The 13,839-nt window shown below is 34.4% G+C and overlaps 1 protein-coding gene across 1 annotated transcript in view; it reads right to left on the bottom strand.

The window, feature by feature from the left end:
* Positions 1–12,688, bottom strand: part of LOC142342300 (uncharacterized) — a 34,773-nt gene extending 22,085 nt beyond the window's left edge. Inside the window, exon 1 of the mRNA XM_075393589.1 lies at positions 12,556–12,688. Within this exon, the coding sequence (XP_075249704.1) occupies positions 12,556–12,595 (40 nt within the window). The 5' untranslated portion in view covers positions 12,596–12,688. The remainder of the gene's footprint in view (positions 1–12,555) is intronic.
* Between the last annotated feature and the right edge of the window lie 1,151 nt (positions 12,689–13,839).

Here is a 13,839-nt window from a genome sequence, read left to right as displayed (position 1 = left end):
CTCTGTTGAGTTAGATTTTGTGACAGAAGCCTACTTTGCCACTAAGTTTAGCGTGTATGGCGTAGGTGCATACATGAAGTGTTCGAATTATTGAAAACATTTGTATTTGGGCTGGGAGTATTTGAAAATCTGCCGGTTTGATCTTACATTCGCCAATTTTATTGAGCGTATAATACTGCATATTTGTGATATGCTGTGAGGAGCAATCATATTGTGTGACTACAAAGTCCTGTACGCCTGATTTAGGTGTTGAAATATTGCGTTAATCAATTTTATGGGTTGTTTTATTTAATGTGGGTCTGAAATGAATAAATTAAGCAATATGAAAATTAAATTTGTGATGCAAATATGTAAGAAAATCCACCCTGAGGATTGTAGAATTCAAAATATCCTGCCGTGTTTACTGTTTATCTATCAAATTTATAGTGAATTTTTTGGCAAATAAAGGGTGATGGGTTTGTTTTTACCCTATAAATCGGTGGTGCATTAGCTTGTGGATGAAAATGAGTTTATCTTGTTCAACAGTGATTTCAACAGAAAATGTAATTTTAGATTCCTTGAGTAATTCGTGTGCTCTTTGTTTTTTGTAGTAGAGAGATTTCGTATGATTTAGTAATTTTTTGCTTGGCCCAATTTTCTAGTTGTTCACCGTTATTTTAATCTCCGAAAAGGGCGGGTGAGGGGACAACATATTTTGTGTCAATTTTTGGTGTTAAAAATCGGTAAGTTCGAGTAGTGTCTGGGTGTTTCCCAATACAGTGGTGAGAGTGTTGAGACGCGTCTGGTGTAGATGAGCTTGAGCTAAGTGTACTTATTGGTGGTGTACCTTGAAAGCTGAGTGGTAGTGAGCTGTGGAAGCAAAGTGATGAATTGACTCTATTAAAGGAGTGGTTCCAGTGTGCTTGTGAAATTTAGCGTTCAATATTAGTTTCTGGTCCTTGTGGCGGATTAAAGGAGTTACTCGCAATTTTTCCCATGGAGTAAGCGAAGAAAATTGTGAGGTAAGTGGATCCGAGATAGATGTGTCTGAGAGAAGACTAAAATCTTGTGGAGTATCGTTTATAGTTGAAACAGTGTGAATTGGCTGCGGCAATTCAGAACTCCTGGTTTTATCTGTAATTGCAAAATTAATAGACTGAATTGAGAATTGTGGTGTGTTGGAATAGTTGATCAATTCATGCTGTGGTGCTCGTATTGGGGCAGGTATAATAGTTGGTGCCTGAAGTGTGTTATCAATGAAGCCAGAGTGTGGCAATAAAGACTGTGTATTTATTTGGTGTGATTGTTGTTGTGCTTGCGTTTGGTTTATTTGCGCTTGACTTTGATAGTTGGATGTGGGATTACTGATTGTGGGGTAAAATGGGGGGAGTGTCCAGTAGGACGAGGTCAATTTGCAGATTTGGCAGTAGTAATGACTGAGTATGTGTGTTCTTCGGTCTCTTGTGCTTGTGATTATTTCTTAAGGAGTTTAAGTGATGACTTTTTGGGAGTGGATTGTTTATTTGCTTCACTGTATGAGCAACTAGGTGTTTCGGATACCGAGGGAATATTTGGGATAGTGTTGGGTTGTTTATTAGAGGACGAAATTGTGCTGTTAAATTCGGGCCCAGAGTGAGGAAATTATTGCAATAATAGAATTTACAGTTAGTGAAAACTGGAACATCGATTATAAATAAAATTAAAGTAGGTTTAATATATCTGATTGCTGCAAAAGGTGAGTCTGGTGGGAGGACATTGTGCTGGTAGATGAGATCTAAAAAAACGGAAGAGAAAACTTTTAACAACTCGGCGATTGTATGATATTTCCTAGCAATTGAAAAGATAATGTGAAGACATACGTGTTGAGTTTGTGAGTGGTTGTTTGGCGAATGGCTGGTGTTGCTCATCCAGCCTAAGGAGTTCTTTAATGTACTTATTATATTATGAGGCTGGGATAGCGTCGAGATTAATAGTGTATACAATAGTGTATACAGTTTGGAAAAGTTCAGATATTTTAGTTGTTGATTGTGGCGGAAAAATTGGAAGCTAAAAGAGAGCAATGTGTTCGTTATTGAGGTCTCTAATATCAAAAACCCATTCACAACAATTGTGTGAACATAATAATTCTAAATTATAGAAATTATCTTGAAAACAGATCTGTTTGGTTTTGAAATTTTGAATATATCAAAAAGTGTCCGCATATTGTGTTTTCTTAAATAATACTTCAAGTCTGTGCTGTGAAGTAATTTGCATACCTTATTGTGACAGAGATTTTGCTGGATTTTCAGTACTGTGAGATTGAAAGTATGAAGTTGTTTGTCTCTTAAGAATGAAACTAAGATTTGTGCTGTGAGACAATTCATTTATTTAACAGCGAAAGAATTGAATTTAATTGAAAGAACTTCGGAAAGAAAAAACAATTTTACTAAGTAGAAATGAGAGTGAAAGAGTGAAGAAAGAGAGAAAGTTGAAGTTTAGATAGTGTTTGTTGAGTTTAAATTCAAGAGAGAAGAGCGAGAAGAAGAACAATTAGATTGTACAAGAGCAAGACTGAAAAGTGATTTTAGACAATAAGGTGTCTCCCGATTACAACTTTTTCTTTCGGGGGAGAAAAAGTTACCGAAACATATCTTGGTAAATAAATGAGATTAGGGAATTCTTCCCGGATCGAGTTGTGGGTCGGTTGTTATATTAATTTTTAGTTAATTTCCTATTAATTATCTTCGTGAGGAATGGCCTTTAATCCCCTTCCTTTCATTTCCTGATGGAGGGACTTTGTTATTCTGCTAGGGTACCAGGTGGAAAAATAGTCCGTGTGCTTTGTTTACTATACTAAAGGGATTGATTTTCTCGCCAGTAAAGTCATTGTTTTAGGGGGAGAGGGGTGAAGAAACTACCCGGATCACCCTTCTCCTATAAGAGAACGAGGCAATTGTATTTTCCTCTAAATTATTTTTAGTGGGTGTTTAGTGTGTTATGCTATTTCGTGTTTGGTTATCTAATGCGAAAAGAGTTATTTTGGTGTAATAGAGAAATGTTGTGTGAATGATTTTAGAAGTGCGTCGTTCGTGAAGCCGAAATTTTTGACTGTGGTATGAAAACTCTAAAAACTTTTATCGGTTGACGTCGAAGACGAGTGTCTATTGTTTTGTAATTTTCCGATTTAGAGTCGTGTATTTTGACAAATTAAAAGGTGTTAAGAAAGAGGGTTCGAAAGTGAATGTTGTGTCTGGGTTGTCTAGACTGAACGAGATAGATTCAGACTTGGTGACATCGGTTTTTTAGGATGAAGTCGTAGTAAAGAGTTATCCGAAAAGTATTTCTCCATTTGTTCTTGAATGAAAAGTTCTTTAGAAAAATGTGGTACTATATTACTTCTGGGTCGAGTAATTTGATTACCGCAGAAGTCTTCTAATTTATAGGTGACTAATGTGGGTCATCAATTATTTTATAAGGTCTAATTTTTTATGGTTGGATCTTTTTTGATACTCCGATTTGTGTGGCTTTATTTATAACTTGTGGCTTTATTTAAAGAAATAAGTATTAATTTTAATTGGTTATATCGTTCCGGAACGGCCTTTCATAGTCATAAAAGCCATAAAAGTCATGTGCGGAGATGTTTTTTTGTTTTAGATAAATTTGAACTTCATAATAGACTTCTGAGTGTGTCTTTTCACGATTGAGAAACCAGTGCGAAAAGGTTCCTTTCAGTAATTTTTTAATTAGTCCATGATGACCTAGATAGTCAGTGTAAATTTGGGAAGGAATTACAAGGTGAATTAGGCGAAGGTTTACAATTCCCAAAGCTATCTGTAGTGGTAGATATATTGAACATTATTGGTTTTTTGGGCTTTTGGCCGAAGACGAGTTCATATGGTGAAAGATTCATAATAGTTCTAATCTGTGAACTAAATGCAAAGGGAAACGTTTTTACTTCTTGTGAACATGTGTCTTATTACATATCTAAAACTGTGCAGAGGAATATGTTTAGTTGGCGGTTACTATTTTCAACAAGGCCATTAGACCATTTTGCGTATGGCGTCTGTGAACTAAATTGTACATTATACGTGCGGCAAATGTGTGAAATTTGTCCGTTAATGTATTCATCTCCATTATCAGTTACTAAAACGTCAGGTATGCCAAATTTGACAATCCAGTTTTCAAATAATACGATGAGTGCATTTGCTGCATCATTTATGGGGGAAGGGTGGAGGACGACATAATGTGTAAAGGCATCAACAAAAACTTATATGTAAAAATTTCTGTCCGAAGGCGGAGAGATTGGGCCTTTTGTGTCCATTGAAATACGGTGGTTGAAATATGGTGAAACTTTTAAGAATGGCTGCTGTAGAGCGTTGAGGAGGTTCTGCATGGATTTGCTCGTTTGACAATTTAAGCTATCTTGTGTGAGTTTTGCTTTCCATATTTTAATATTTGGAAAATAGTAATTTGCTGTTATGGTAGCATATGTTTTTTCACGACCCAGATGACCCGAAAGATCGTGGATGTGTGCTACATAGATTATAGCTAATAGTAAAGAAAGTGGTAACAAGATTTTCGGTGAATAAGTTTCTTGTAGATAATAAAAGGGATTGTCACTCTCATTTGTACTTAAGTTCGATAGTAGTTTAGTAATCCTTTGTTCGTTCTGATCGTTAATGAAGGGTTGAAGGGATACTTTTTATATTTTTTCCTAAGAAAAAGTTGTCGGATAACCGGATCTTGTTGTTGTGTTTCATATAAGAGTGTATCATTTTTTTCCGTTTGTTCATTGTAAACGTAATTGTAAATTTCTGGAGACTTAGATACAAAATCATCGAGGGCTGGTAGTGAGAATTTAATAATATTTTTTAATTCTCCATAGTCTGCGTTTCAAAGAGGTTGTGTAAGAGATTCTGTTTTATTAGTGTTGAGTGTGACGTCAGTGTGTTGTTCTATAGGATAGAATTCTAATGGTAATTGGTTGTGATTTAAGTGTTTAATTTCGTTTTGTTGCAATTCTTCTATTGGTTGTGCCTTGGTTTAAAATTCGTGATACGATACAGGAAGATAGAGATCATTTTCTAATTGTACTTTGCTATAAATTTCTTTAATTCTTAAGTAGAGTGGAAAGTGTGGTGATTCTACTGTAGTGTCTGTAGATACTGTGTTAATCTATTCTTTTGATACATTACAATGACACTGCATAGGTTGAGTGTGTTGGTTATGTGTCATAAAAAACTTTGTATAGTCAGGGATCTCAACTGTTCAAAGGCGGTATTCGTCCTGTGTTGTTGTCGTTAGTGAACAACTCACTGAATCTGGAATTGAATGATTTTATACTTCTGTCCAAACTATGCGAATGTTTGGAAAGTTCATTAGAATAAATTTGAATTTATATACTCTATGATTTAGTTTGTCGTTTTGTATGAACAAAAAAAATCGGTTTATGACCAGAATACAAGATAATAGAGTGTTGTGACCCTTGAATGAGGAATCCTTATTCCTCATAAAAAATGAGGAATTCTTGTTGTCATAAAAAGTTTTGTGGAGTCAGGGATCCCAATTGTTTGAAGGCGGGGTTCGTCTTGAGTTGTTGTCGTGAGAGAACGACTCAATGAATCTGGAATTGAAAGATTTTTTCCTTCTGCCCAAACTATGTGAAGTTTTGGAAAGTTCATTAGAATAAATTTAAAATTATATACTCTGTGTTTTAGTTTGTCCTTTTGTGTGAACAAAAAAACAATCGCTTTATGTCCAGAATACAATATAATAAGGTGTTGTGACCCTTGAATGAGGAATTCTTATTCCGCATAAAAATGAGGAATTCTTATTGTCATAAAAAATTTTGTAGAGTCAGGGATCTCAAATGTTCGAAGGCGGTATTCTTCCTGTGTTGTTGTCGTTAGTGAACAACTCAATGAATCTGGAATTGAAAGATTTCATCCTTCTGTCCAAACTATGTGAAGGTTTGGAAAGTTCATTAGAATAAATTTAAATTTATATACTCTCTGGTTTATTTTGTCCTTTTGTGTGAAAAAAAAAGAATCGGTTTGTGATCAGAATACAAGATAATAGGGTGTTGTGACCCAATGAATCTGAATTGAAAGATGTTATCCTTCTGTCCAAACTATGTGAAGGTTTGGAAAGTTCATTAGAATAAATTTTAACTTATATACTCTGTGGTTTAGTTTGTCCTTTTGTGTGAACAAAAAAAAGAACCGGTTTGTGACCAGAATACAAGATAATAGGGTGTTGTGACCCTTGAATGAAGAATTTTTTTTCCGCGAGGGCATAAATTATTGCTGAGCGAAGAATGGTTGAAAGTCTAAGTTTTGTGGTAGAAAATAAGCGAGTTTGCTGGTACTTATTGCATTTGTTCAAACTAATTTTTTTGGAGAAGTTCAGTGCCAATGCCATAGTTAGAGGCATCGCATAAATTATACAAAGATTCTCCAAATTTGGGATTGCAAGACGAAGTATTCCGTCTGTGAGTTCTTTTTTTTTACTCTACCAAACGTCTGTTGTTTGTAGTTCTGAGGCCAATTAAAATCTTTTGTATCTCGGAATTAGAGATAGAAAGGTCTTAAAATAACTTTTAATTTTTAAATGTATTTTGAACAAAAAAAGTTAGAAATCCAACATACTTTTCTATTTCAATTTTATTTTTTGGTGCTTATAATTATAAAAATCCATCGATTTTGGATTGGAGTGGATGTATGTGATTATTTTGATTATAATATCCCAAGATTTTAACGGTCTCTAAGAAAAAAATGTTTTATCAGGGGCAGCTTTGAGATTTTCATTTCTGAGGATTTTTTGATATCTATCAAGTGTTTGCAACATTGTGTCTGTGGTAGTATCTTGTATGAAAAATCATTAAGGTATGAAATAACTTTGTTTTTGCGAAATAGTGCTTAAAAAAACTGCTCATAAAAGATGAAAAGGCTGCTGGGTCAAAATAAATACCATAGAAAGGACGTTTAAAGCAGTATTGTTGGCCTGCTATAACAAAATTTGTGAGTGGTTGTGATGGTTGATCTAGTGGCATCTGATTATACGCACTATTCATATCAGCTATAGAGAAAATTGGTCCTTTAATACGTGTGAGTATTATTTGTTTTGGTTTTATAGGCCAGATAAAATTTGTTTCATTAATCATTGTGTTCAATTGACGAGCATCTAGAAGGATCTTTAGTGATTCTCCATTTTTTTATATATGATAACTGGATTAATGAAAGTGTTTCCCGTAGTGAGAGACTCTGTATTAACAGGTGCTATGATATCAAAATGTGTTAGAATAACAAGTAAATGTTATACTCGGTCTTGTAATTGAAGAGGGATGCGAATCGCACGCTGTTTCTTAAATACAGCTGTTGCTTTTAAAGTAAATTTAATTCAAGTTTGATTTTTCCTACATCGAACTTAACCGTTGCATAGCATTGTTTAAATTGTGTGAGAAGCGGTGCTAATCTTTCAAATTGTGTCAGTTTTGTGTGTTCAAAAATAAACATTGTGAGAAAATTTCTGTCCGTTTCTGTGAATTTCAAGACATCGATTGGTTTATGAAACCTTATTCGTTGTGTTTTATGTTCACGTTCTTGTTGCTCAGTGAGACTAAAAGCAATAAAACTTTTTTAGTGTTTCTGATGTACCATGTGTAAGGTAATTTGAACTGTTTGCATCCATGAATTCTGTGAGTTCATTGATGTGATACTTCATTGTTTGTAGATCAGTGAGTGAGATGTTCTGTTGTGCATACCCAATTAGGGCTTTTAACAGTGTTAGTGGGTGATTTAAAAGATTTTGTATGAGTACATGGATAAATGACTGATAGGGGTATTCAAGATTATTTATATCCGTGATAGAGAAAAACATATGTTTCCGAAATGGTATAAATAAGAAATCAGAGTGGTGGAGAATGATTCCGTTTGCCAATTTGGTCTTACATTCATATGCGGTCAAAGAGTAAAATAAAATTCTGTGTTCAAAGGGTTGTCATAATCGTTAATAGTATGGGTTTGATATAATTGAGGAGTCAGAAAATTTTAGTGATTTTAATTTGTAATTATGGTTAATGTCTAGTGTATGAGATGAACATTTTATTGATTCTACAAATTTTTCCAAGAAGGGTGTTCCTAGAATATTAAATTTTGTATATGATATATGAAAAGTAGGAGTGAATTTAGTGTGCCGAAGTGTTCGATTTTCTGTTATAGCTGGGTAGAGAATGAGTTTTATTGAGCCATTTGATTGTAGTTTAGAACTATTTGCTGCTGAGAGAATAAATGTTGATGATTTTATTTGTAGTGTGTGATATTCCGTAATTTCGTTCCAAGTGTCATTTGAGTACGTTCAGTGTAGCTCCCGAATCTAATAGAAAGTCAATTTCAAGATGTGGTGTAGAAATTGTTTTCGTATGATCAAGTATTTGTGGGGTATGTATCGTTAATGGTAATACCCAAATATTATTTGTGCATGATGCATGATGTGAGGAGGATGTATTCTTCTGTTAGAATTTTACGTTCTTCTTGACAATTAAAGTATTTATCTTAAGTATCCTGGTTTAATTGTAGAAGTAAATCATTGAATTGTTGTTCCAGAAGTTGTTCCTATGAGATGTTTTGTGTTTCTGGATTCTATGTATTTGACATTGTGTCGTCTGTTTGTTCTTGGTCAAAAAGTGAGTAAAGGTAATTTCGTACATTGCGGAGTCAATAAGCGAGAATGGTCGTCGTGGACGATTTCCATCTCTATTATAGTGGCCTGATTGTGGTCTAGAAATATTTCAGTATGAATTATTTTTGTTATAATTAGATTTATTCTGATAATTGAAGGATATTGGGTATGGTAAACCGTTTCTCCTCCAGAATTTAAAATTATTATTACAGTAATAAAGTTTTGGATTAGGGTGTGACAATTTGTTTCAAATTCTGTGTCTTGAAGAGTCGAGGTTATCTCTACTGTTGCGTCTAGAGCGAGAAGGAAATGGTAGTGGTTTACCAGTCAAACTATTTGAGTTGGCTTGTTTGTCTGGAAGGTTTTGGTTAGCTTTCATGGCTTGATTAAAGATTTGTTTTTGAAAATTAGGATTTCTGAGTTGTTTTGTGTATTTTTTATCGGGTCATGTAGAAATGCTGTGTCCCGAGCGTGAGCATTTTTTGCAAAATTCGAAAGAAAGTGGTTTCCTTTTAAAATTTGGATCATTTGAGTACTTGTGGCTGACTATGTTGATCCTATGTGCAATGACTTGTTCCATCATGTGTATATCATCTTCTGTGAGATGATCAATATCAACGGAGAGGTTGTTTTTTTGATGTTGAAAGGGTGGAGTCCGTGTTTGATTTATGTCTATCTATGTGTGTTCTTGTGATATCTTCTTGATGTCTTTTTTCTACTAGTTGTGCAAAAGGAAGCTGTGGTTCTAGTGCAGTAGATTTTTTATTTGCAATCTTTTTTAGAGCTATTCTAGCTAATTGTGAATCAAGTGCTCTGACGAGTGCATCATTCAGTTTTGCATTACCCATATCTGGAGCGTTATTAACATATGATTTTCGAGTCATTTGTTCAATTTTGAGAGCCGTTGTTTTTATTGTTCACCAGAAGTTGTTTTTTTGTTCAGCTTTCTAATAGTAGTTTCGCTTGTGTTTGCAATTTTTGATTATCAAATGTCTTTTGAAATTCACGACAAAGTTCTTGCCAGTTCTTTTTCATTTCTAGTGGTAAAGGTGAATACCATTGCTCTGCCGGACCAATTAGGGCCGTTTTTATCATAGCAATTCTTTTACGATCCAAGCTTCATGATATGGTGATCCAGTCTGCTCTGGTCCTGCTGTTATTGCCAGATTTGCTGTGATAACATTCAAGGAATCTTCTGTTGTATATGTGGGATCAGTATCATCAAATGCTTTTAAAGACTGTTGCATGGGCACTGAACCACCTAAATAAGAGTAAATCATCGGTGGATTCCTGCGCACTACAGTTGACGGTGTTTGTGTACAAGCCGCCTGTAGATAGCAAGGGGTTGGAGCGTTTATTGTTCGTTGAGCATTTTGTGAATTAAGTTGTCCAAAAAAGATTTGCTAATTGATGTGGAGTTATTTGAATCTTTTGGTTATTGGCCAGTGTTGGTTGTAGTGAATTATTTAATATAACAGGTTCTGTGTTAATTGTACAGAGTTTTGTCTTTATGAACGTGGTAAAGGTGTGTTTACATTTGGTAATGTAGGTAGATTTGCAATTAATGGATCTAAATTCTGTGTTAATTCAGTTGAATTCACAAGCTGTCTGTGTTGTTGATTATGATAACTGATTGTGTTATCAGTGGTTTTATTAGCAATAGTAGGATAATTATTTCGAGTGGTGTTTTGGCCAATGATCTTCGAGATCAATGAAAGTATTAACTGTGTGTGATGAAATGAGTGTTACATCATCTAGTAATCTGGAGTTAGAGTCTGTCTCTGTACTTTCGTAAATTTAAGTGTCCGTGGTTTGTGAGTGAACAATAGTATCTAGATTTTATATCGATGATGCTTCAAGAGAAATATTTGTGTTTTCTGGAATGTCTGTACATCTAAATGGTTGGTTTTCTGCGTTAAATATTTTTGTTTTGATATTATTATGGTTGACAGACAATGTTTGTATAGTTTCCGATGGTAATTCTGTAATAGTTGTAAAGTATTGTGGAAACCAGTTCGGATCATAGATATAATGTAATGTTTCTGGTAGTTTAGTTATAAACTCTGTATGAGTTTCAGCTTTTTTTGTCGCTGAAAAAATGTGTCTTATCAAACTTTTTCAAAATTTGTGTATATACGAGGTTAGAAGTGTAAGAGAATCGAGAATCTCTTCTTCGTTTAAATCCGCATATTTTACGGGGTTTACGTATGTTTTAAGAAGACGAGTGAAACCTTCTGTTTCTTGTCGGGCGATTTTATGTACCCCTTTCTTTTCGCGATTAAAGCAGCAGTATTAAGTGTAGAAGCTAAACGTTTAAGAAAATCAAAATAAGATTTTCTAAATTCACCCGTTCTATCCGAGGGTTGTATTTCTGGCCATACTCCATTAAGGGATTCAAATTGTGTATTGGATAGTTCGTTAAATAAAGTGTCATATATGAGAGAATTATATGTGTTTTTGTGTGGACCACAAAGAAAAACGATCGAGCCCTTTGTGATTTGAGTTCCAAAAAGTTCATTTAAATAGGAAAGGAAAGCAGTTCGTGAAACTTGTGATGCTTTCTCTGATAACGAGAGGCGACGCTATTGCTCTACTGCAGAATAGTGATATTTGAGCTGTTTTGCTATGTTTAAAATTATATTTAATTCATCTTGGTGTTAATAGTGCTCAACTTCAAAAGGTAAAATTTCGCGTGTTAGACACTTAGTCTGTTGTGTAAGAACAGCTAATTGTAGTTCGTCAGAGTTTGTATCAAGATTAGAGGAAGTTTAACCAGCGTGATAATTCATTTTTAGGTTTTAATATCAAGTATTTTGATTTTGTTGGGATTGTGTTTCTCGTTTTCTAAGTTTTAAGTGTAAAAAGAATATAAAATTATATTAGCTAAGATTTTAAGAACTAAGTTTTGTTCTCAAGATAGAATAGTGTGTTTTATGTGAGTTCTTTTTGCGGTTAGAGTTTGTTAACTCATTGGTCGCACCAGTTAAGGCAGACCAGTTGTGGGCTCCTCTTACAGCCTTAAGGTGCAAAGAGTTAGGGCTACAAATTTCTGCCCGCGAAGTAGGCTTACCTCTATCTCTCAGACTAACCAACTCAGTAAAACACTGAAGATATATTTCAATTATAACGGTAGTTATAAAGAATAATTCCGGAGTCAGAGGTGCGTACATCGTGCAACTACTCTATTAGACTGACTATAGTTAGTGGAGTTCTCTCTATATAAAAGTGAATAGCGTCTTCTCAGTCTCTGATTGGATGGAGTTATACAACCAGTATTTCTAATGCCACCATTCATGGTAAACCATCTAATTTTATCTATTTGTCTAATTTATCTAATTTCCCAGCTTTTAATTGCATTAAGAAATCAAATACATTGAACTTCTTGTGGAGTTAGTGCAGTTTCGTCGCAAAATTAGTGAATTCGGGTATTTGTGTCTAATAAGTTTTTACTCCATTCACCGCTCGTCTCATACGTTCACTGCATCCACTGCCATTGTTAACCAAAACTTGTCTGTTTTTCTATCCCCAATGAAGATAAGGCTTCAACTAATACCTATTTCCACCCGAAAAGTGAAGAGCTGTGGAACAGTAAAGGTTCCAACCGTTTTGAAAAACCAAACATTATAGCTATTTTATTTATCTTTTTCTGGCAAAAAACCCGAAAAAATAAACTTCGTATATGAAGGTGGAAATTAACACTGAACCTGTGTGAAATTTTGGAGTGTTTACAACTACATGTATTTTCTTGCAAATATATAAACTTGTTTGAATATTTATCAAAAATCACCAACTCATGGTTCTATTTACACAGCCAATTATAACATCTAAAAACGATCATTTAGAAAATGATGTTATAACTATTTTCTAGTTTGATAAAGTGTACCTTTTGGAACTAAGGGGGTCTGCATTTGTACTTACCAATGAAGACGACTGCAGAAGCTTTAAAACAGCTACTCATTTCCAAAACGCAACTTAACAGTGCTTGAAAGAACTTAAACACGTCACAAGCAATATTGGAAGGTCAACCAAATGCAAACAATTCAAAGGAAAGCTTGCCGAACAGATGTAAACAAAAATTCTAAGCTATTTGTCATCTCAATTAATTATGTTGTTACCCAAAAACAAGCCAAACCAAAAAAACTAACAAAAAAAGGCTTCATTGTCATCTGTATCCTCCTCCTCTTCATTCTGGGTTGAAGACGTAGATCAAATTTTTATTTTTGCAGCACAAATTTCTGTAATTTTTTTCCGTGCGGAGCCTGGATAAGATTTACACCCGTTGAAAAGAAGGAAATAAGTGGACAAAACAGTGTAATTGTAGTGTATTTCTAAGAGTGTAATTTCTTAAAAATAGCGGTGTATTTCTAAGAGTGTAATCACTTCAAAATTACACTTTTCACTCTTTTCCCCACTAAAAATTGAACAAAAGAGTGTAATTTTTAAGAGTGTAAAAAGAGTGGAATGAAGAGTGTAAAGAGTGTAAAAAGAGTGTAATTTTCTAAAAATTACACTCTTACACTCTTTTCCCTGCTATTTAAGAGTGGAAAACGCTTTACACCCTAATCTCGCTTAATAACGGTGTATTAGGGGTGGACACCTCGGCCCGGGACAGAACTTGATTTATAAAAGCCTAACGTTCTCTTTTTCCATATAACTTTCGGAAGACAAAGGAAGGAAATAACGCAAAATTGACACTCTAAGAAAAGTACAGAAACAACTTGGGTCACATCATAAAGGCAAAAATGTTGACAATCAGTTCGAGCTAATGTCAGGGACCTATCGCAAAATCATAGCAATGTGGGGTGATCAACTTTTGTTTTTCAAAAAATTGTCATAAATTTGCGTGAAATGTCATGCGACTCAATTGAGAAAAATAATGAAATGTATATGTACCAAACGCATATACGCTACTGCGAACAAACACTGATCCAAAAAAAACTTAAGGAACAGAACCTGAAATATATGTTTTTTTATCTTGTGCTGCTTGAGAGGTCACGCGGCTGCTTCCATTTTGCTGCATCACGGTGTGAAGTCAAAATTGAAACAATGGAAGTATCCAGGTCTCATTTTAGATAGAAAACTCACTTATATGCTGCAGATTAATAAAGCTTGAGAAAAGTTTTCACAGAATTGCGGTGTTGTAGGTCATGCTAGAAGTTTTTCCTGCAGTCAGCTGGAGTTCTATAAGTTTTTCGTTCTATA

Source organism: Convolutriloba macropyga, chromosome 7 (genome assembly GCF_964194025.1).
Source record: "Convolutriloba macropyga chromosome 7, txConMacr16.3, whole genome shotgun sequence".
Lineage (NCBI taxonomy): Eukaryota > Metazoa > Xenacoelomorpha > Acoela > Convolutidae > Convolutriloba > Convolutriloba macropyga.
Note: the sequence above shows the minus strand (reverse complement) of the source record. Positions and strands in the feature narration are given on the sequence as shown.